The sequence below is a fragment of the Bufo gargarizans genome, chromosome 5 (genome assembly GCF_014858855.1).
Source record: "Bufo gargarizans isolate SCDJY-AF-19 chromosome 5, ASM1485885v1, whole genome shotgun sequence".
Classification (NCBI taxonomy): domain Eukaryota; kingdom Metazoa; phylum Chordata; class Amphibia; order Anura; family Bufonidae; genus Bufo; species Bufo gargarizans.
In genome coordinates this window covers 401,765,343-401,786,883 of record NC_058084.1, presented here as the reverse complement: position 1 = coordinate 401,786,883, position 21,541 = coordinate 401,765,343, and the positions used below count along the sequence as shown (strand labels likewise).

The 21,541-nt window shown below is 44.5% G+C and overlaps 1 protein-coding gene and 1 pseudogene across 1 annotated transcript in view; both read left to right on the top strand.

Moving 5' to 3' along the window:
* The window catches only part of LOC122939476, a 284,892-nt pseudogene that overhangs the window by 207,371 nt on the left and 55,980 nt on the right, over positions 1-21,541 (top strand).
* Positions 1-21,541, top strand: part of TTC21A (tetratricopeptide repeat domain 21A) — a 108,789-nt gene that overhangs the window by 37,092 nt on the left and 50,156 nt on the right. The window contains exons 10-15 of the mRNA XM_044293310.1: positions 1,100-1,197; positions 10,612-10,812; positions 13,552-13,681; positions 16,525-16,682; positions 19,691-19,906; positions 21,137-21,375. Coding sequence (XP_044149245.1) covers positions 1,100-1,197; positions 10,612-10,812; positions 13,552-13,681; positions 16,525-16,682; positions 19,691-19,906; positions 21,137-21,375 — 1,042 coding nt within the window. The remainder of the gene's footprint in view (positions 1-1,099; positions 1,198-10,611; positions 10,813-13,551; positions 13,682-16,524; positions 16,683-19,690; positions 19,907-21,136; positions 21,376-21,541) is intronic.

Genomic DNA, 21,541 nt, shown 5'->3' with positions numbered 1-21,541 from the left:
CCCCACAGCCCCATTAAACGCTGATCGTGGGGGGAGGGGGAAACCAATCTAAGGGTACATTGACATGAATGTAAGCTGCCCGTGCTGCGGAACGCAAATTGTAAATCGTGTAAATCCCATATTTGGCGTGGACCCATTGACTTGAATGGGTCCATGATCCGAAATATATGGCAAAAGATAGGACATGTACTATCATTTGCGGTGCAGAAGCATGGACCAAAAAGCCCACGGAAGAGCTTCTGAGTGCTTCCGATCTGTGCCTCCGCACAGCGCCATATCTTGAGGATTGAGGACCTATTGTAAATGGGCCCACATGCGTGATGCAGGATTCATACAGCCGGTGCCCTCATATTGCGGAACTGCCGTTTGTGGTCCGCAGTACGGGCACAGATGGCTTACGGCCGTGTGAATGTACCCTAATACTGATGACCAATCCTAAGAACAACCCTTGTTCATGGTTTTGCTGCCTGCAGCAACCACTAGGAGCTACTCTTTATCAGGGATGCCCATCCTGCGGCCCTCCAGCTGTTGCCAAACTACAATTCCCAGCATGCCTGGACAGCCTACAGCTATTAGGGCATGCTGGGAGTTGTAGTTTTGCAACAGCTGAAGGGCCGCAGGTTGAGCATCCCTGGTCTATATAATATACCTCACAGAGTTTTCCAAGACCCATCGGGTCCCGCAAATCACATTAATAACACATAACATGTCTGTAGGAGAACGTTTGTAAAATACAGTTCCGAAGTTGCGTGTCTTGGCCGCTTGGGAATCCGGTCATGTGACACTGCTCTTCTGAAAATCCAGCTCCTGCCAATATCACGTCCTTTACCAGTTTTACAAACCTTCTAAGGATGTGACATCAGTGGAAGACGGGAAAGCAGTGTCATGTGACAGGGTTTCCGGGAGGCGTATCCGCGCATCTTCGGAGTGGTAAGTATGTTACAAACTTTTTCCTATAGAGGCTTTAGGTGTAATTTAAATGCATTTGTGGGACCCGCTGGATCCTGGAAAACCCCTTTCATTTATCTTTCTAAATAAAATCAATTAGAAAATACTTTGTGGTAATACTGATCACCATTTTCTTTACATTGGGCGGTAGGAATTATATGGTGCCAGATACTACAAGATAACCTGGAAGAAGCAGAGCAGCAACTTGACTTTCTTCGTGAAGTGCAGCAGTCCCTGGGAAAATCAAAGGTTAGACGGCTGTGACTAAGACTTAAAGGGGTTGTGCAGGCAGTATATATTGATGACCTATCCTCAACACCCGGCACCCCTCCCGATCAGCTGTTTCAAGAGGAGGCAGCGCTCCATGCCCGTCACCTTGGAAGTGTGATCGGCGCAGTGTAATTCACTTGAACGGAGCGAGTACTTCTAATTACACCGCTCCGCTGCTGCGAGGAAGACGACGCACAGTGTAATGAATAGGACGCACCGCCTCATCTTCAAACAGCTGATCGGCGCTGGTGCCCAGTGTCGGAGTTCCACTGATCTGATACTTATGACCTATCCTGAAGATAGCTCATGAATATATACAATACTACCTGCTGAAATGCACAAGCTGTGTTAATTTTACTTTGTTATTGGATTTTTTATATCGCTGGCTACAATAAAGACTATGGAGGACATTTACTAAGACCGGCCGTTTAGACGCTGGTCGTAGTCCATGTCTGTTGGCGCTTCTACATAACTTAGGCGCCTTACCAGCGGCTGTGCAACTTGCTCATATCTATGCCAGCTCCCTTCATGGCGTAGATTTAAGTTCTTTTTAGGCCAAAAACAGGCGTAGAATGTAAATGAGACGGGCTGGACGGCCTGCCCCCGCCCACGCCACGCCCCCTTTTTCCGCCACCTCGAAAAAAGCTGTGTGAACGGGGAAAAGCTGCAGCTTCGGCTACAAATCCCCTTTGCAACCGAATCTGCAACAAAAGTATGCCAAAAAGTGGCATACCTCCCATAATAACCTCCTATGTTTTATGTATTTCCTGACATCTATCCTATTCTAGAACTTTAGGCTTTTATGGCCAAACTCCTATGGGGTCATGTATCAAACTGGTGTAAAGTAGAACTGGCTTAGTTGCCCACAGAAACCAATCAGATTCCACCTTTCATGTTCCACAGGAGCTGTCAAAAAAGAAAAGTGGAATCTGATTGGTTGCTATGGGCAACTAAGCCAGTTCTACTTTACACCAGTTTGATCAATTACCCCACTAAGTGTTTCCATGCATGAGTAGGTGTGGTACAACCAAAAAGCGCAAAGATGACCACACATGCGCTCATTTGTAAAGATTAGAGGAGGTTTAGCAATGATTATGCCCCATGCTATGGCAAACCAACTAAATATTCTAAAGGAATGGCAAACAATGTGACTATTGATTGTATACGTGAAATGAGGACCCAAAAATGGCATTCCTACAGGACAGAATTATTTCAGTGTATTATACTGGCTGTCTGAAGATTGCATGTTCAAGTTCCCTACTGGGAATTATAAGAATAATTAAAAAAAAAAGCAAAAAAGTCACCATTTTCACTTGCAAACATGAGTATTTAGGTATTGTCACATTGGTAACGACCCATACAACAAAATAATCACATCCCATCTCTCAAAAAAAGCAATAAAAAGTGATAAAAATTGCATGTACCCCAAAATCACAGCAATGAAAACTACACCTAAGAACAGGCCCTCATACAGCTCTGTTAATAGAAAAAAATGTTAGAGGTCTTTGAATGCAGTGACTCGAAATACATAAAATAAACTATATAAATTTGCTATTGATTGCACCCACCCACAAAATAATGTCACTTTTATCCCACGATCAATGCCTCCTATAAGTATTAAACCCAGAAATCTATTGCAGGATCTTTAGTTTTTTACACTGTTACCACCCACAAAAATGTAAAACTTATACAATAGTATACATTAGATGAAAAAATGGTGCCAATAAAAATACAAAAAACAAGTCCTCAAACAGCTTTGTTGACAGAAAAACCAAAAAGTTATGGCTTTGAAATTTGAAGATGGAAAAAAAAGCAAGAAATGGCTATGTCCTTAATGGAGCTGTGGAGTCCATTTATATTTATTGCCTATCCTCAGATGAGGCCATCAATATGTGATCAGCGGGGTTCTGGCATCCCATTCCCCTGCCTATTAGCTGTTTGGAAGTAGCTCCGGCTCCAGGATTAGGTGCCAGAACTACAAGGCTCCGTCCATTGTGTAGCGGATGCAGCTGGTTACTGCAACTCTGCTCCGATTGAAGTGGAAGGGAGCAGTGCAGTAAAAACCAGCTCTGACCACTACACAATGGACGGGGCCTTGCCGTTCCGACATCTAATACTGGAGCCGGAGCTACTTCCAAACAGCTGATCTGAAACTGATGACCTGTTCTGAGGATAGGCCATTAGTATAAAAGGAGAAGACAACTCCTTCAAGTACCAAACTAGGCTGCATCCTCAGGCTAGATTCACACGTACGGTAAAGCTATCGGATACTGCCATGCACCACCAGACCTCATTGACTATGGGATCTAGCAGGGATCCGGCTGCTTTCCAGTATGAGCATCGGGTGTTTGGCTATCAAAAACTGGTGCACATACCGGTTTTTGTCCGGCTGAAACCCAGCGCTCATTCTAGAAACTGCCAGTCAATGGGGTCTAGTGGTGCACAGCAGCATCCGGCGGACGGATAGCTTTATCTCAGGTGTGAAACTAACATTAACGGGTTAATGTACCATATTATATGTTGACAGATGTTTTTTTATATTTTTGGGGGGGTGGAGGTTGAGTGGAAAACAATACTAATTTTCTTTCTGTTGCCATATTCTGCAGACCATAACGGTTTGATTTTTCTGCCTATGAAGCTGTGAGCTTCGATTTTGCAGGCCAATCTGTAGTTTTTATTGGTACCTGTAAGGGGAAGCTGGCAACGCATGCTCTCCTTGCAGCACCGCCGGCAGTTCGCCTGTGTGGAGCAAGGACGCAGCTGGCATCCTCGTCTCCATGGTGACGTGGGGAGGGGAGAACCCCGCCGCGCACGCCTCCTCAGTGGCAGGGGAGCTGAGCGCCGATAGGGATGAATTGGCGCTCAGCTGTATTGAGGTGCTTGATGCTGGCCACGTCACGTGACTCATCAGTTGGGCTATTTAACAGGCAGCCTGCTGGCCACAGGTTGCCTGTGATTGGTCTTACCACGCGACCTCTTGGTTTCTGACCCCGGCTGGTATCTGACTTTGTGATTGTTATTTCCCTTGTACTGTTTTTACCTCTTGGTTCCTGACCTTGGCTTGTTTTAACTTGGATTTGGTATTTCCCTGTGTCCCTACGGTCCTTCTGGCTTGGACCTTTGCTCCCTTGATTCTAGTCACGGTAGTTTTCTTCCTTAAGCCCCTGCACGTATCTAAGCGAGGGACTGCCGCCCAGTTGTGCACTGTTGGTTAAGACGGACCGTGCAAGTAGGTAGGGATAGAGGTGCGGGTGGAGTTCAGGGTTGCACTCATCCCCACCGAACGTCACAGCACCATTTTGTACCAATAGTACATATTCAATTTTTTTTGTCGGCAAGTTGACCAAAAAAATTGCTATTCTGTTTTGTGTTTCTTTATGAAAACGTTTTTCATCATTATTTTTATATGGGAAACATTTTTTTATATATATTAGATTTTTTCTTTTAATATTTTTGTTCGCTAGGATAATGCACTACACCACATCTGCTATGCTGTGTATTATGCTTTTCAGCGTTATCCATTGAAGTGGTTGTCCAAGTTAAAGGGGCTATCCCACAGATTTAAAAGTCTTTTTTTCTCCCATATCTGGAGGAGATTTTTGGGGTTGGGCAGCAGCTTGTCACATGTGACAATCAAGCACCTGTATCTCCCACACCTACATCAATTAGCTCTTGTCAACCCCTTCCTTTCCTACATAGAAAATAGTCCCTCACCTATAGCCCCGGAGGTACAAATGGCAGGTAATGCCCCCACTATTTCCTTCTCCATATAGCTATATAAGTTAATTAATTCAGAAGCAGGAATGAAAGACCCTTCATTATAAGGAAGGGAGCAGGGAAGCCACTGAGCATATTAGTCCACCACTGAATGCAGGAGAAGGTGGACCAGAGGGATAAGCAGCAGGGGGCGCTACCAGAGAGGTAACTGTACATAAAAGCATAGCAATATATATTTTTGCCTACATATTGCTATAATACTTCATTTTAAATTAGCTGTTTATTGCATAGTAATACTTTTCATGGGATAACCCATTAAAAAAAAAATATCTACCTTCCAAGCTTTGATTTCATGACTGCTTCCGTGACATGCCCATATCCCGCACTTGACTGCTGCAGCCAATCACTGGCCTCAGCAGTCTTGCACCATACACCATTGATGCCAGTGACTGGCTGCAGCAGTCACATGCAGTATATGTGCAAAAATATGACATTATGGCTGTATCAGCAGCGAGGATTGGAGCTGTGGTGATGGAGTGGAGGGGTTTGTAACTGTGAGTGTACTTTTTTTAAATTATTTTAGTGAATTCCCATAGGAATTAATCCAATTAATTTGTCATTTTAGTGCTCAGTTTTATTGTTTTTTTTTATTTTTATCGAATAATTTTTTTCATCTGGAGTGCTGTATCAGCGCAGGCTCTGTGGTCTGTTAAGCCCCAGTATTGACGCGGGTGGCGGGGACTGAAGAGACTCCACGAAGGCTGCGCTGATACAACACTTTAGATCACCGCAGGAGCCGAGCACTGACTGCAGCCAGGCTCCCGCTGTAATGGCCAGATAGGAGGTAACTGCAATGCCTGCCACTTAGCTCCCTAGTAGGCAGTTACACAGAGGCACCCTGTCACCATCGGCCCCCCGCGAAACACATTTGCAGGGCACTGATGCATTGCCATGGCAGCCTGGGGCCTAACAAAGGCCTGCCATGACTGTACAGGTCCTTCTAAAAAAATTAGCATATTGTGATAAAGTTCATTATTTTCTGTAATGTACTGATAAACATTAGACTTTCATATATTTTAGATTCATTACACACCAACTGAAGTAGTTCAAGCCTTTTATTGTTTAAATATTGATGATTTTGGCATACAGCTCATGAAAACCCAAATTTCCTATCTCAAAAAATTTGCATATTTCATCCGACCAATAAAAGAAAAGTGTTTTTAATACAAAAAAAGTCAACCTTCAAATAATGATGTTCAGTTATGCACTCAATACTTGGTCGGGAATCCTTTTGCAGAAATGACTGCTTCAATGCGGCGTGGCATGGAGGCAATCAGCCTGTGGCACTGCTGAGGTGTTATGGAGGCCCAGGATGCTTCGATAGCGGCCTTAAAGGGGTTGTCCCATTTCATTAATTGCTGTTAATCAGTTTCCCCAAGTGTCATTGAATAATCTTCTAAATAACTTCCATTTCCTAACTTGCACGGTTCTCCTGAAAAATGCCTTCATCTGCGCCTCTGTTGTCTACCTGTATCCCATGGATACGGCCGGATACTTGCGGGGCTTGTATGTGCCGCGCCTGCGCACAATGTCCTACCTTCTCCCCAGCCGGCCGCTCGAGAACGCGCACGCATGGCTGTTTTACAAGCTGGGGAGGCGTGTCCTGCATGCTGGAGATAGTGCCGGGGAGAGAGACTGTCTGCCTGCTACGCTGCTGTCCTGCAGATTCTAGAGGAGGGAGGAGGGCCCTGGAAGATCACGGTGGCAGAGGTTAGTGATTGATATGCTCCCCTGGGCCCTATTAGTCACGGGCCGACTCCTTCTGGGCGCCGGAGCACACGGCGTCCTCGGTTGCTATGACGCCGTGCGCTCCCTCATGCCACCGGAATACAGTGATACATCTTACAGATCATAGCAGTGTATTACTGTTTTCCGGCAGCATGAGGGAGCGCACGGCGTCATAGCAACCGAGGACGCCGTGTGCTCCGGCGCCCAGAAGGAGTCCAGGCAGCAATCCACAGATGCCCCCACCCCATAAGTGCCCTCCACAGATGCCCCCCCCCCACCCCATAAGTGCACTCCACAGATGCCCCCACCCCATAAGTGCCATCCACAGATGCCCCCACCCCATAAATGCACTCCACAGATGCCCCCCCCACCCCATAAGTGCCCTCCACAGATGCCCCCCCCCACCCCATAAGTGCCCTCCACAGATGCCCCCCCACCCCATAAGTGCCCTCCACAGATGCCCCCCCCCCCCATATAAGCTGGGTAATAGGTCAGTGATAATATCAGAGACCGGGAAAGCTGGGTAATAAGTCTATAAGACTTATTACCCAGCTTTCCCGGTATCAGATATTATCACTGACTTATTACCCAGCTTTCCCGGTGTACAATATTATCACTGACTTATTACCCAGCTTTCCCGGTATCAGATATTATCACTGACTTATTACCCAGCTTTCCCGGTATCAGATATTATCACTGACTTATTACCCAGCTTTCCCGGTATCAGATATTATCACTGACTTATTACCCAGCTTTCCCGGTGTACAATATTATCACTGACTTATTACCCAGCTTTCCCGGTGTACAATAATATTACAGACTTATTACCCAGCTTTCCCGGTATCAGATATTATCACTGACTTATTACCCAGCTTTCCCAGTATCAGATATTATCACTGACTTATTACCCAGCTTTCCCGGTGTACAATATTATCACTGACTTATTACCCAGCTTTCCCGGTGTACAATAATATTACAGACTTATTACCCAGCTTTCCCGGTATCAGATATTATCACTGACTTATTACCCAGCTCTCCCGGTATCAGATATTATCACTGACTTATTACCCAGCTTTACCGGGAAAGCTGGGTAATAAGTCAGTGATAATATTGTTCACCGGGAAAGCTGGGTAATAAGTCAGTGATAATATTGTACACCGGGAAAGCTGGGTAATAAGTCAGTGATAATATTGTACACCGGGAAAGCTGGGTAATAAGTCTGTAATAATTATTGTACACCGGGAAAGCTGGGTAATAAGTCAGTGATAATATTGTTCACCGGGAAAGCTGGGTAATAAGTCAGTGATAATATTGTACACCGGGAAAGCTGGGTAATAAGTCAGTGATAATATTGTACACCGGGAAAGCTGGGTAATAAGTCTGTAATATTATTGTACACCGGGAAAGCTGGGTAATAAGTCAGTGATAATATCTGATACCGGGAAAGCTGGGTAATAAGTCTGTAATATTATTGTACACCAGGAAAGCTGGGTAATAAGTCAGTGATAATATTGTACACCGGGAAAGCTGGGTAATAAGTCAGTGATAATATTGTACACCGGGAAAGCTGGGTAATAAGTCAGTGATAATATCTGATACCGGGAAAGCTGGGTAATAAGTCAGTGATAATATCTGATACCGGGAAAGCTGGGTAATAAGTCAGTGATAATATCAGACATCGGGAAAGCTGGGTAATAAGTCAGTGAATATATCTATCTATATCTAGCACAGAACATATGGCTACTAGCTAACATGCATTTGGGCTGTAGTGATTTATTGTTTTTGCTGCACAGAATGGGTTTGTAACACAGGTTTTATGTGTAAAAGTGTATTAGAATGCAGGACAGCCACAAGTTACTCCATTAGTTCACTAGCATTGGTCAGTGGTCACTGAGTGATTCCCCAGCAGGGGGATGGGCTTTACATACTCTGCAGGCTCCATGTGGATGACTCATCCACATGAACGAGCACGGACTGAGCTCTGAGGGTGAGTCATGAGGAGGCGTGGCCTTCACTCAACTGCCTGAGAACCAGGAAGTTTTCAGGACATTTACTGCTGGTAAGATTGAAACAGCAAAGTGGGACAACCCCTTTAAGCTCATCCAGAATGTTGGGTCTTGCGTCTCTCAACTTTCTCTTCCCAATATCCCACAGATTCTCTATGGGGTTCAGGTCAGGAGTGTTGGCAGGCCAATTGAGCACAGTAATACCATGGTCAGTAAACCATTTACCAGTGGTCTTGGCACTGTGAGCAGGTGCCAGGTCGTGCTGAAAAATGAAATCTTCATCTCCATAAAGCTTTTCAGCAGATGGAAGCATGAAGTGCTCCAAAATCTCCTGATAGCTAGCTGCATTGACCCTGCCCTTGATAAAACACAGTGGACCAACACCAGCAGCTGACATGGCACCCTCAGACCATCACTGACTGTGGGTACTTGACACTGGACTTCAGGCATTTTGGCATTTCCCTCTCCCCAGTCTTCCTCCAGACTCTGGCACCTTGATTTCCGAATGACATGCAAAATTTGCTTTCATCCGAAAAAAGTACTTTGGACCACTGAGCAACAGTCCAGTGCTGCTTCTCTGTAGCCCAGGTCAGGCGCTTCTGCCGCTGTTTCTGGGGAATGCGGCACCTGTAGCCCATTTCCTGCACACGCCTGTACACGGTGGCTCTGGATGTTTCTACTCCAGACTCAGTCCACTGCTTCCGCAGGTCCCCCAAGGTCTGGAATCGGTCCTTCTCCACAATCTTCCTCAGGGTCCGGTCACCTCTTCTCGTTGTGCAGCGTTTTCTGACACACTTTTTCCTTCCCACAGACTTCCCACTGAGGTGCCTTGATACAGCACTCTGGGAACAGCCTATTCGTTCAGAAATTTCTTTCTGTGTCTTACCCTTATGCTTGAGGGTGTCAATGATGGCCTTCTGGACAGCAGTCAGGTCGGCAGTCTTACCCATGATTGCGGTTTGGAGTAATGAACCAGGCTGGGAGTTTTTAAAAGCCTCAGGAATCTTTTGCAGGTGTTTAGAGTTAATTAGTTGATTCAGATGATTAGGTTAATAGCTCGTTTAGAGAACCTTTTCATGATATGCTATTTTTTTTAGATAGGAATTTTGGGTTTTCATGAGCTGTATGCCAAAATCATCAATATTAAATCAATAAAATGCTTGAACTACTTCAGTTGTGTGTAATGAATCTAAAATATATGAAAGTCTAATGTTTATCAGTACATCACAGAAAATAATGAACTTTATCACAATATGCTAATTTTTTTAGAAGGACCTGTATGTCTATTACACTGCCACAGACACAACCTAATGGACTGCCAGTCACAGTTACGGTACTCTGAACATACCCTTAGACAACTGCCTAAGGCTGTCTGCAGTAGGTCACATAGATTGTCAAGTCCCATCCTTTGGCTAAGCCTCACCTCCAGTTTTTAACCAGATGAAGGGCTTTTCTGAACATTTCTTAAAAATGGACACAGAGCAGGAACCTGAATAAATAAAAAAATGATTTACCCTTTAAAGGTCCAGCATCGCAGTTCTGACCCCCGTTGCACCAGTCCCCGCTAGTCCTGCAGCAATAACGCCATGTCTGTCGTTCGCGTGATGACTACAGCCAGTCACTTGCCTCAGCGGTCACGTTCTGGCCATGCACACAGGACCTCTGATAGAAAGCCTCTTTCAGTCTTTGAATTGCCCCCTCTGTACAGATTGTTAAAAATTCTATTGAGCAAGTTTTCTGTGTCTGATTAGCGGCAATCAATGTGGCCACGATGAGAACTTCCACTGGGGTGTCACCCATCATCCTCCTACTCCTGAACTTCCTCACCTCACAGTTTTTGGGACATTTCTGATCATTCTGTTGTGATGTTTTTCTGTTACAGGAACTATGTTTTGTGGAGGCAATTCTTGCTTCAAAGAAGGGTAAAGAGGAGAAAATCGTGGTCAGTTTTTTAAAAGAAGCGGTAGATATGCACTTTGCGGCAATAAATGGACTCCCTCTTGGAGTGGAATATTTAGAAAAGCTCAATCCTACTTTTATCGTTGATGTTGTCAAAGAGTATTTGTCACTGTGCCCAAAACAGGTAAGAAATTAACATCACCTCTCTTATTTTTAAAGGGGTTGTCCAGGATTTTGATATTGATGAACTGTCCTCAGGATAGGCCATCAATATTAGATTGGCAAGGATTCAACACTCTGTTCCCTTACCTTGGAGCTCTGGCATTGGAACTACACAGCTCCACCCATTGTGTTGTGGACAGAGCTGGTGAGCTGAATGGAGCTGTGTGGTTTGGGCACTTTAGCTAAAAGGTACCAGCTAATTGGCAAGGGTGTGGGGTGTCAGATCCTTGCCAGTCTGATAATGATGGCCTGATCTCCTTCAAGATGTTTCGGCTGCCTGATCCGCCACTAATGTTGGCTGTCGACCAGGCCAAAAAACTCTACATTTATGCCGAAAAGCTGCCGGATCACGGCAGGATCCCATTATAGTCAATGGGGTCCAGTGGAGATCTGTTGAATCTGGCAGTGGCAGCAGGCTGTTCTCTACCGGACAGCCTACTGGAAACGTTGACTGGAGATGTAAATGTGGTCTTAGAGGTATTGTTCCCCTAGCTGGGTAGAATAATGAAGCAGCTGTGCTTATAAAACATGCACTTGACACAAGCAACCCACTTTGAGCATCAGTTTCAAAATGGATCAAAATAGATCAATCCTATCCATCATGGGTCCTTAAACGCTATGGACAACTTTGGGGCCATTTTTTATTATTGCATTCTACTTACTCGGGGATAAAAGTAATTTTTTTTTCAACTTGTCTTTAATGAAGATCAACTGAAGAAAAGGTTTTCGGCCCAAAATACGTAGAATGCAATATAAAATGAATTGCCCCCAAAGGTTTCCATTAGCCATTAAAACATATGCTACGATGCCAGAGGAGCCTTAGTCAGTTGAAGGTGTCTATGTACACCTTTGGAGGCAATTTTTGTTTATGATTGCACTTTACTATTTTTGACTAAAAATCATATTTTCAATTTCAATATGCCTTTATTAAAAATATTGAGCTATTTTTTCACAAAGGGTTAACTGTGTTTCTAACTGTGTGACTGGTACTTTCACTTTCACTTTGTGCTGGTCATCTAATAAGCCTTATCTCTAAACTACAGGTACATAACACTTATTTAAGCCACATTCTTATCAGTAAGATAAGGATTGAGCTTTAATGAGTTGTTATAAGGTCAGAGAGCAGAGATAAAAAGCCCATCAGCTCCTCAGATGATGGGAAAGACAAAAATCCACAGGCAGCTACTAGAGCAGGCATGCTCAACCTGCGGCCCTCTAGCTGTTGCAAAACTACAACTCCCAACATGCCCGAACAGCCTACAGCTATCAGCCTACAACAGGGCATTGTGGGAGTTGTAGTTTTGCAACAGCTGGAGGGCCGCAGGTTGAGCATGCCTGTACTAGAGCATGTCAGCTCCCTACACAAAAAAGGATGCCATATTGTTAATAAGAGACCAACTGAAAACATGATTTTTAGCTCAAAATAAGTACAATACAATAATTTAAAAAAATGCCCCAAAGGTGTACATAGCCTTTAAACACATTTGTTGGTCACTATTTCCCCCCCCCCCCCCCACATTAATCGCCATGGGAAGATTGTCTGTATAAAGGTCCAGGTACAGCAGCCTATATCAATGTATATTGGGACACTATAAATACCATGAGGGAATGTTATATCAAACCTGACTCTAGTCATGCCATAATATACCGAAATGATCGAACTGGAGATGTGGAAAACAGTGGGGGCGTGCATTTAAAACTTACTGTTCCTCATATCTATAGTGATCCTGTTGTCAGTCTGTTTAGGCATCAACATATTTCTAAGCATCCATAGGTAACATTGGCCATCTTAAATTGGAAACCCTCCTAAACACATCTTCTGACATCAGGATCCCATTTATGCTATTATACCCATCCCTGTAAGACAGAAATCTGCATGAGAATCCATAGCTGAGCAAAACCCATACAGTATTTTTTGGACTATAAGGCATACATTTTAGCAGGAAAAAAATCTTGCTTAAGAATGTCTTATAGTCCACAGTCAGGGTGGTCCAGCTGTGCCAGACCTCCCTGACTGCTTCCTTAAAGATTCAGAAGAGCGATCATACAGTGTCTGCACACTTCTCTCTCTCCGTGCCCGACAGCCATCCGTGTGATCAGTTCAGACAGGAAAAAAGGCTGAAGGATCATTTATCTCATAAAGGAGACTGTGAGAAACACAGCCCTCCCCATGCTGAAGTTCCCCGAGCAGCAGGGAAGTACATAAAAGCTCTCACTTACTGAAGTTAAAGGACCTATGATGATGTCACCAGTGGGAAGAGTCCGACCAGTAAGACGAAGAGGACTACACAGTGGGTACTGAATTGTACCCTGCCACTTGTGATGTTGATCATGTGACCACACGCTCCATTGCTGTTTGTTTCAGCTGTCAAAAGATAACACTAGGTGGCGCTACACAGATAGAGTTCATTGAGTACATGTTTAATTACATGAAATTACTAAAGTTATCAAATCCAGGTGCTCATTTGAAAACTGTAAAAAAAAAAAATTGTGGGACAATCCCTTTAAACACTCTACCCTAGACAATTAAACTTAGTAACGTTGACCCCTTCTCTTCATTAAACTATCATAGAAGGTTTAATAAGTAGAAAATATTTATTTCCTACCTTTCTGTTGTCTAAATCTGGAAGCGTCTTATAGTCCCAAAATAATGGTATTTTACGACATTTCTAACTGTAAAACATGCTTGTCACTTTTCTAGCCCACAGGCCCTGGACAGTCTGCTTCGCCCATCCTGGAAAAGGCTGCAACTATTTTGGCGCCAGTGATTACAGTAGCACCCTGTCTGCCAGAGCCCCTATATTTCATGTCTCAGGTCATGTATTTGTCAGGTATGTCATATGAAGCCACCTGCAATGGAAGAGTCCAACTCTCAGTAAAATTACTCATAGACTGAAGTATGTAGCGCTTCAGTCTCATGGACTGCTGCTTGCTTTAAAGGGAACCCGTCATCAACTTTATGTTGCCCATACTAACAGCAGAATAAAGTACAGACAGGTGAGTTGATTTCAGCGATTTGTCATTTATAACTTAAAAGTAAGTGGTTGCCGAGAACCAACATCACAATCATTGCAGACTGGGCCTGGAAAAGAGTCCCGGTCACCTGAGAAGAGTCCTGGTTATTCATGAATTCCTGCTCTCCTGCTCTCCTGCTGATGACTGACAGTCTTCTACCGAGTTTTCTCCCTTTCTCTCTAGGAGAGAACTGCCAACCATCAGCAGAAGGACGGGGAGAGCAGGAGATTAGGAATATCCAGGACTCTTCTCAGGTAGATTTGACTCTTTTCAAGGCCTGGGCTGCAATGATTAAGATGTTGGTTCTTAGCAACCACTCACTTTTAACTCATGAGTGACACACTGCTGACATCAGCATTTCTGTCACTATATACTGCCCTCAGCGAGGTCACCATAAAGTTCATGACAGGTTCCCTTTAATAAGCTTACAAGCCATTAGAATAATGGGGATACATTGATCGCCAGGCACAGGAGTCCAGGCAGCATTTAGGCCTCATGCACGTGACCAGTTGATCAAAAGACACAGGAGTTCATGGAAAATGTAGGTCTCATGCATGTGACCATATTGTGGACTCACATGGAAACTAGAGAAATATATAGATACACTGCAACTCCTCGTTTCTCCACTTTTAGGTTTAGCAATTAGCGGAACGGCACAGACAGCCTTTAATATAACTGCAGGACAGGTTATATTTTTTTTGCGGACCACGGAACGGAGCAACGGATGCTGACTGCACACGGAATGGGTCCGCATCCAAGCCTCCAAAACTGCGGCTCGGATATAGACCAAAACAACAGCCGTGTGCATGAGGCCTATAAACAGAGGCATTTGGGATTTTTTCACACAGACTAAGGGCTCATGCACACGGCCGTTGCCCATCTGTGTGCGTATTGAGGCCCGCAAACAGCAGATCCGCAATACACGGGCAACGGCTGTGTACATCACGGATGCGGACCCATTCACGTGAATGGGTCCGCAATCCGGAAGGTTCGGTGCAGGATGGAGGCATGGAAGCACTACGGAGTGGTACAGTGGGGTTTCTCTCCGTGCCTCCGCACCACTAAAAAATAGATCATGTTCTATTTTTTTGCGGTGCGGACGGATCACAGACCCATTCAAGTTTAATAGATCTGGATCCCTCTGCGGATGTTGCCTGTGCATTGGAGACTGCAAATTGCACGGAACGGCCGACCAACCGCCTTGTGCATGAGCCCTAAGGCCGTGCTCACACAGAACTTTTGGTGCTGATTCTGATGAGGAAACCGTTTTGGAATTGGCATGGGATAAATTCCTCAAATCAGTGGGTGGCAGTGAAATAATCCTTTCCTATCTTACTATAGTTCCCGTGCTGGAAAGATCGCTGAGACCGCAGCGGGTGCAGAATGTGGCAGAAAATTCAAGGCTCACCATAAGCTTTCTGCCATGTGTTCCACAGGCAAAATACTCATCGTGTTTTTCTGAGAAGTATTTTGTCCATGGGAACATACCCTTAGGCCTCTTGCGCACGAACGCAAGGGCTCCGTTTCTGTGCTGCGGGCCGCATACGGCGGTTCCGCAATACACGGGTCACCAGCCGTGTGCATTCCGCATCACAGATGTGGACCCATTCAAGTGAATTCAAGCAAATCTGGAGATGCGGTGCGGAAAGGAACTGAAGCACTACAGAGTGCTTCTGTGGCGTTCTGTTCCGTGCTCCCGTTCCGCTAAAAGATAGAACTTGTTCTATCTTTTTGCGGAACAGACGGATCGCGGACCCCATTCAAGTGAATGGGTCTACGATCCACATGCGGCTGCCCCACTGCAATTTGCGGCCCGCAGCATGGGCACGGAGCCCTTACGTTCGTGTGCAAGAGGCCTTATTGTGAGAAAAAAAAGTTGTATCATCAGATGCTATATCACAATTACACTTTTTAATTTCTATGCAAAATTGGAAAGTTCAGGCCAGCTGTATTATCCACATACACTGGTCAGGCGTCCAGGAGGTGGAAGGCTAGAGAACTGTTTGGGGCCCTACACTGCTGAGCTCTTTATGCAGGCTTGGACTGGCCCATAGGGGAACAGGTGAATCCTCCAGTGGGCCCCTGAGCAAGCGTTGGCCTCCACTCCTTGCACACGTGGCACATGGCACAGTAGACTGACAGCACTACGTACGAATAGGCAGCTTACAGCTCGTGATCACCTAGTGCTGAACATATCGCCAACATCTGATATTCATTACCAAACCTCCTTTGTCCTGTCCAGTTTAATTTATGGCCTCTTGCCCAAGTGAGCGCCACCCCCACCTTTAGAACGTGTACATATAATGTATAGAACTTGAGAATGTAATATCTGGCATTATCAGACGGCATTATACTATATATTTTTAATCTCTCCTTCAAGAGAATAGCTAGTTTACTAATATTGATGTTTCTAGTGGTGGAGAAGACTTCTAGCCACAGAGTCAGGCCACCCAGCATCGTCTTTCCCCATAATCTATCATCTTGAGTGTCTTGTTGCTGCCTGCCACTGTGTCCCCAGCAAATAATGCATATCTCAGCCTTCCGGACCCCTGTGAGCGTGACCTGGGGGGCATATGTTCCTACTGACCCTGCAGAAGGCTTTAGGGTAACATCTTTCAATTCACGTGGTATTATCCTGTAGCTTCTGTCTTATTTTTAGGAAACTTTGATGGTGCACAAGGGACCTTGCAGCGTTGCATGGAGCTGAACCCTGAATGGTCGGATGCTCACCTTCTAATGGCGCAGATACATTTGGCAGAGGGGCAATATACTGAGTGCTCACACTCTCTGGAGACAGGAGTCAGCCACAATTTTAAGGTAAATGCTTTTTGACATGATAATGTCATTGACATAGGCACATTTATTAAGACCAGCTTTTTAGACAGCGGTCTTAATAAAGCCCCATCGCTGGCGGTGATTCCATCAAAACTTCGGCACATCCAGCGCCAGTTCAAAATGTAATACCGCTTCCGAGCTGTCTTCCATTTAGACCATTTTCTACTACTGAAACAGGCATAGAAAATGGTAAATGAGAAGTCCCCTTCCGCACCCTCACTACACCTACAATTTTAGACCTGACGTGAGCAGGGAAAAGTTGCAGATAGAGGCGCAATAACCATCCGCGCCTTAAATACGCCTAATATAGGTGTATTTCAGTATAATAAATGACCCCCTATATTCATTTGAGTAATAAAATTGCTTACATAGGAACTGATAGAAATGGTAGTTACATATATGTAGCTGTTGTATTAGGGTGGGTTTGCATCACGTTTTTCCTGTTCATTTAATGTATAAAAAAAACATATACGTTAAACGGATGCCTCAGACCGATACCATACAGTGGTATCCGTTCCCTATTGAGTTCCATTGTAAAAAAAAAAAGTTTACATTTTGTATTTTTTTTTACCGGACTGTGCAGGATAGAAGAACGTGGCTTGCTGTGTTTTAGTATTTTTTTTCCTAACGTGTACGTCAAACAGAGGCATAAAACATGAATTGAACCCACCCTTAGTCGGGCACGTAAGGGTGGCATTGGGTGTCTACATACTGTACCATACGTATCTGATGAAGGAGCGCACATAGTGATATCAGTATCTGTCAGCAGCACGGTCCTGCCACTGTGAACTGTCTCCACCAGTGCCTAAAGTACCTGCTAGTTTACTATTTTCTTTGCATTCACTACTTAGAATATAGAAGAGATTGTAATAAATAAGTTTTCTATAATAATAGTTTACCAGCCTATATAGGATGCCTGGGCCCTCACCAATCTGTGGAATGAAGAGGCACCTGCCCCATCAGTGTATTACCTGGCACGAGCAGGCATGTGTCTTCAGGTGTACAATGCTGATTGTGGTGAGCAGCAGGATCAGGCACAGCCTAAAGCCTCATGCACACGACCGTTGTGTGTTTTGCGATCCGCAAAACACAGATGGCGTCCATGTGTGTTCCACAATTTGCGGAACGGCGCGGACAGCCATTGATATAAATGCCTTTGCTTGTCCACAAAACGGACAAGAATAGGACAGGTTATATTTTTTTTTGCGGACCACAGAACGGAGCAATATGGAGTGCTATTTGCATCTTTTGCGGCCCCATTGAAGTGGATGCGGACCAAAACAACGGTCGTGTGCACGAGGCCTTACTCACATAGATGTCGCCGTGCCAGCTACTGCAGTGAAGGGCTGCAGGCCTGTGGCCTCTTTCTTCTGATCAGTGGTATTTCAGGGTATAGGCCATCAATGTAATGTCCCAGAAAACCTCTTTAAAAATGTGTAATGCGGTTGATTTAAAGGGAATCTGTCACCTGGTTTGTAGAGCTCGCTCGGCTGAATGTATTGATACCTCTCACTTAGCGACCTGCTGCTTCATTCTGGAGAAAAAGTACTTTTAAACATATAAACGTGAGCAGTTAAGTGCACCGAGGGCGGGCCACAGCCACTCTGTGCACTCTTGCTCCTCCTGCTTCCTCTGCCAGCTCCTTCCTCTCTATTGACAGAACCTGGCAAGATAACTAAGCAGGAACCTGGCCCTGTCAATCAAACACAGGGAGGGGCTGGCAGAGGAAGCAGGAGGAGCTAGGGTGCACTGAGTGGCTTAGGCCCGCCTTTGGTGCACTTAAAGGGGTTTTATGGGAGTAATATATTAATGACCTATCCCCAGGATAAGTTATCAATATCAGATTGGTGGGGGTCCGACTCCCAGCCATCAATCAGCTGTGTGAAGAGGCCGTGGTGCTCTTCCTGGGACAATAACCTCATGTTAATTGATCACATGGTCTATAGGCAGTTCAGTCCCATTCAAGCGAAGGGGTCTGGGCTGCAATACCAAACACAGCCACTATACAGTGTACAGCGCTGTGCTTGGCACTGTGAGGAGGCCGTAGCGCTCACCGGAGTGGATTGGTGACAGTGCTGGGTGTCAGACCCCCGCTGATCAGATATTGAGGACCTATAGGCCTTCAATATTCTACTCCCAAAAAAAAAGCAATACATGGATTAAAAATCTTTTTTTCTCCAGAATGCAGAAACAGATCGCTAAGTGACAGGTATCCTTACATTCAGCTGAGCTAGCCCCACAAGGCAATGTGCTTGGTTCATCCGTGAGTTACCTGATGAAAGACTCCCCTATAAAAGGGTTGTGCCATGAAGACAACCCCCTCTCCATGGGCTCTGTCAGCAGATCTGTACCTATGACACTGGCTGACCTGCTACATGTGCACTTAGCAGCTGAAGGCATCTGTGTTGGTCCCATGTCCATATGTGCCCGCACTGCTGAGAAAAATGAAGTTTTAATATATGCAAATGAGTCTCTAGGAGCAACAGGGGCGTTGCTGTTACACCTAGAGGCTCTGCTCTCTCTGCAAATGCCACGCCTTCTCCACCTTGATTGACAGGGCTGGGTAGTAGAAACATCATCACACCTGAACCCGTCAAGTGGAGAGGATGCGGCAGTTGCAGAGAGAGCAGAGCCTCTAGGTGTAATGACAACTCCCCCGATGCTCCTAGAGGCTCATTTGCATCTATTAAAACATCATGTTTCTCAGCAGTGCGGGCACATATGAACATAGGACCAACACAGGTGTCTTCAGCTGCCAAGCGCACATGTAACAGGTCAGCCAGTGTCCTAGGTACAAATCTGGTAGACAGATGTCCTTTAAATGACCAAGAGTGAACGGTTTATATTATGAAGATAAGTCATGATAGAAGATCAGTGTGATTTCGATTAGGAATGGAAGATGTATCATGTGCTACTGCTTTAAGCAAAGTCCACATTTTTCTTCAACTTATTTTATAATATTACATGTGATTATTTTTCTGTGTTTTTAGATGAGAGAACATCCATTTTATCATCTGATTAAAGCAAGAGTCTTAAAACAGACAGGAAAGCTAGCAGAAGCAACGCAGATGTTAAGGATGTGTATGAGCCTGCCCGAAATGAAGAGAGGCGCATCCACCAGAGGAAACGCAGGCACGCTCAGCATTAGTGAACGTGCCTCTGTTTATCTGGAACTTGCAGAACTTCTTCGTTTAAATGGAGAACAGGTAAGATCTTTTCTTATTTTTCTAAAGAACATAAATTATTTTAAGTTAATTTGTGAGCGGGTTAAATTAGAATGTCACTGTGTCAATGTTGTTGTTTTTTTTTTGTCCTGTGCTGTACTGGGAAAAACTGGTCTAATAAACGGGGAAAAGAAAAGAGCTGATAACTGGAGAAAAATAAATTTTTCTCTGATAAGATATATTACAAAGTTTCTTATGTTGTCTGTACTATTAGTTAATGCAAAGTTATGTGAAATTACAGTAATTATTTAAATCATATAAAAGTAATTAAATCAAACTACCAAAATGAATTTAGACCCACACTGCCATACTAATTTAGACACCACACATATCTCTACGGTTAAATTAGACCTTAGGGTACTTTCACACTAGCGTTTTTGTTTTCCAGTATTGAGTTCTGTCCTAGGGGCTCTATATCGGAAAAGAACTGATCAGTTTTATCCTAATGCATTCTGAATGGGAGAGTTCATCAGTTCAGTCCCTCTTACGTTTTTTGGACGGAGAAAATACCGCAGCATGCTGCAGTTTTCTTTTCGGCCAAAAATACTAATAACTTGCCAAAATGCCGGATCCGGCATTAATTTACATTGAAGTGTACTAGTGCTGGATCCGGCATTAAGTGTTCTGGCAAAATGGTCTGTGCATGTGCAGACGTTTATAAAAGCAAAAAAAATTAACACCGGATCCGTTTTTCCGGATGACACCGGAGAGACGGATCCGGTATTTCAATGCATTTGTCAGACAGATCCGCATTCGGATCCGTCTGACAAATGCCATCAGTTTGCATCCGGATTGCCGGAATCCTCTGCCGCAAGTGTGAAAGTACCCTTATACAGCAAAATTATTTCAGACCCCAGACGTCAGATTCCACAATTAGTCAGACCATGGGCCCCTAAATTCAGACCCCATACCAAAGCCCTACGTTAATGCAGATGCCTTCATTAATTCACATCTCTAAATTAATTTAGACCAGACCCCTAAAATAAAGGGGTTGTCCACCTTTTTTGAAGTGATAGCTCCAGTGCTCGAAGTGGACACCTCCATCTACTTTGTTGCGGACTGAGCTGGTCACTGCAGCGTTGCTCCCAATTCTCTGAAATAAGAGGTTTGATAGAAGAGCGAGTCACCAGAAAGCAATAAAAACAGCACATTGCTCTTCACAGGATATAATTGTTTAAACTGACTGCATGAAACATGGATCTTCTGTTCTAGCACGAAGCTACAAAGATAATACAAGATGCAGTCCATGCATTCCGCGACACCCCAGAAGAGATCCGAATTCTTGTGGCCAATGCAGATATGTGCCTTAGTAAGGGCGATGTGGAAATGGCATTAAGCATGCTAAGAGACGTCAAGCCTACCCAGCCCTACTACACTGAGGTCAAGAAAAAGATGGCCGACATCTACCTCAAAGTTCGAATGGACAAGAAGTTATACATTGCTTGCTATAGGTAAATATAAATCAAGGCTTGCTTCCTTAACTCCTTGTCTCGGAGTAGAAATAGGGCTGTGCATTTTCCAAAAACAGTGGCACTTTCACATTCACAGTCCCTAATCCTGGACTGTCCCTTTAAATAGCCATTCCTGTCTCATAAAGTGGTGGTCTATTTTAACTAT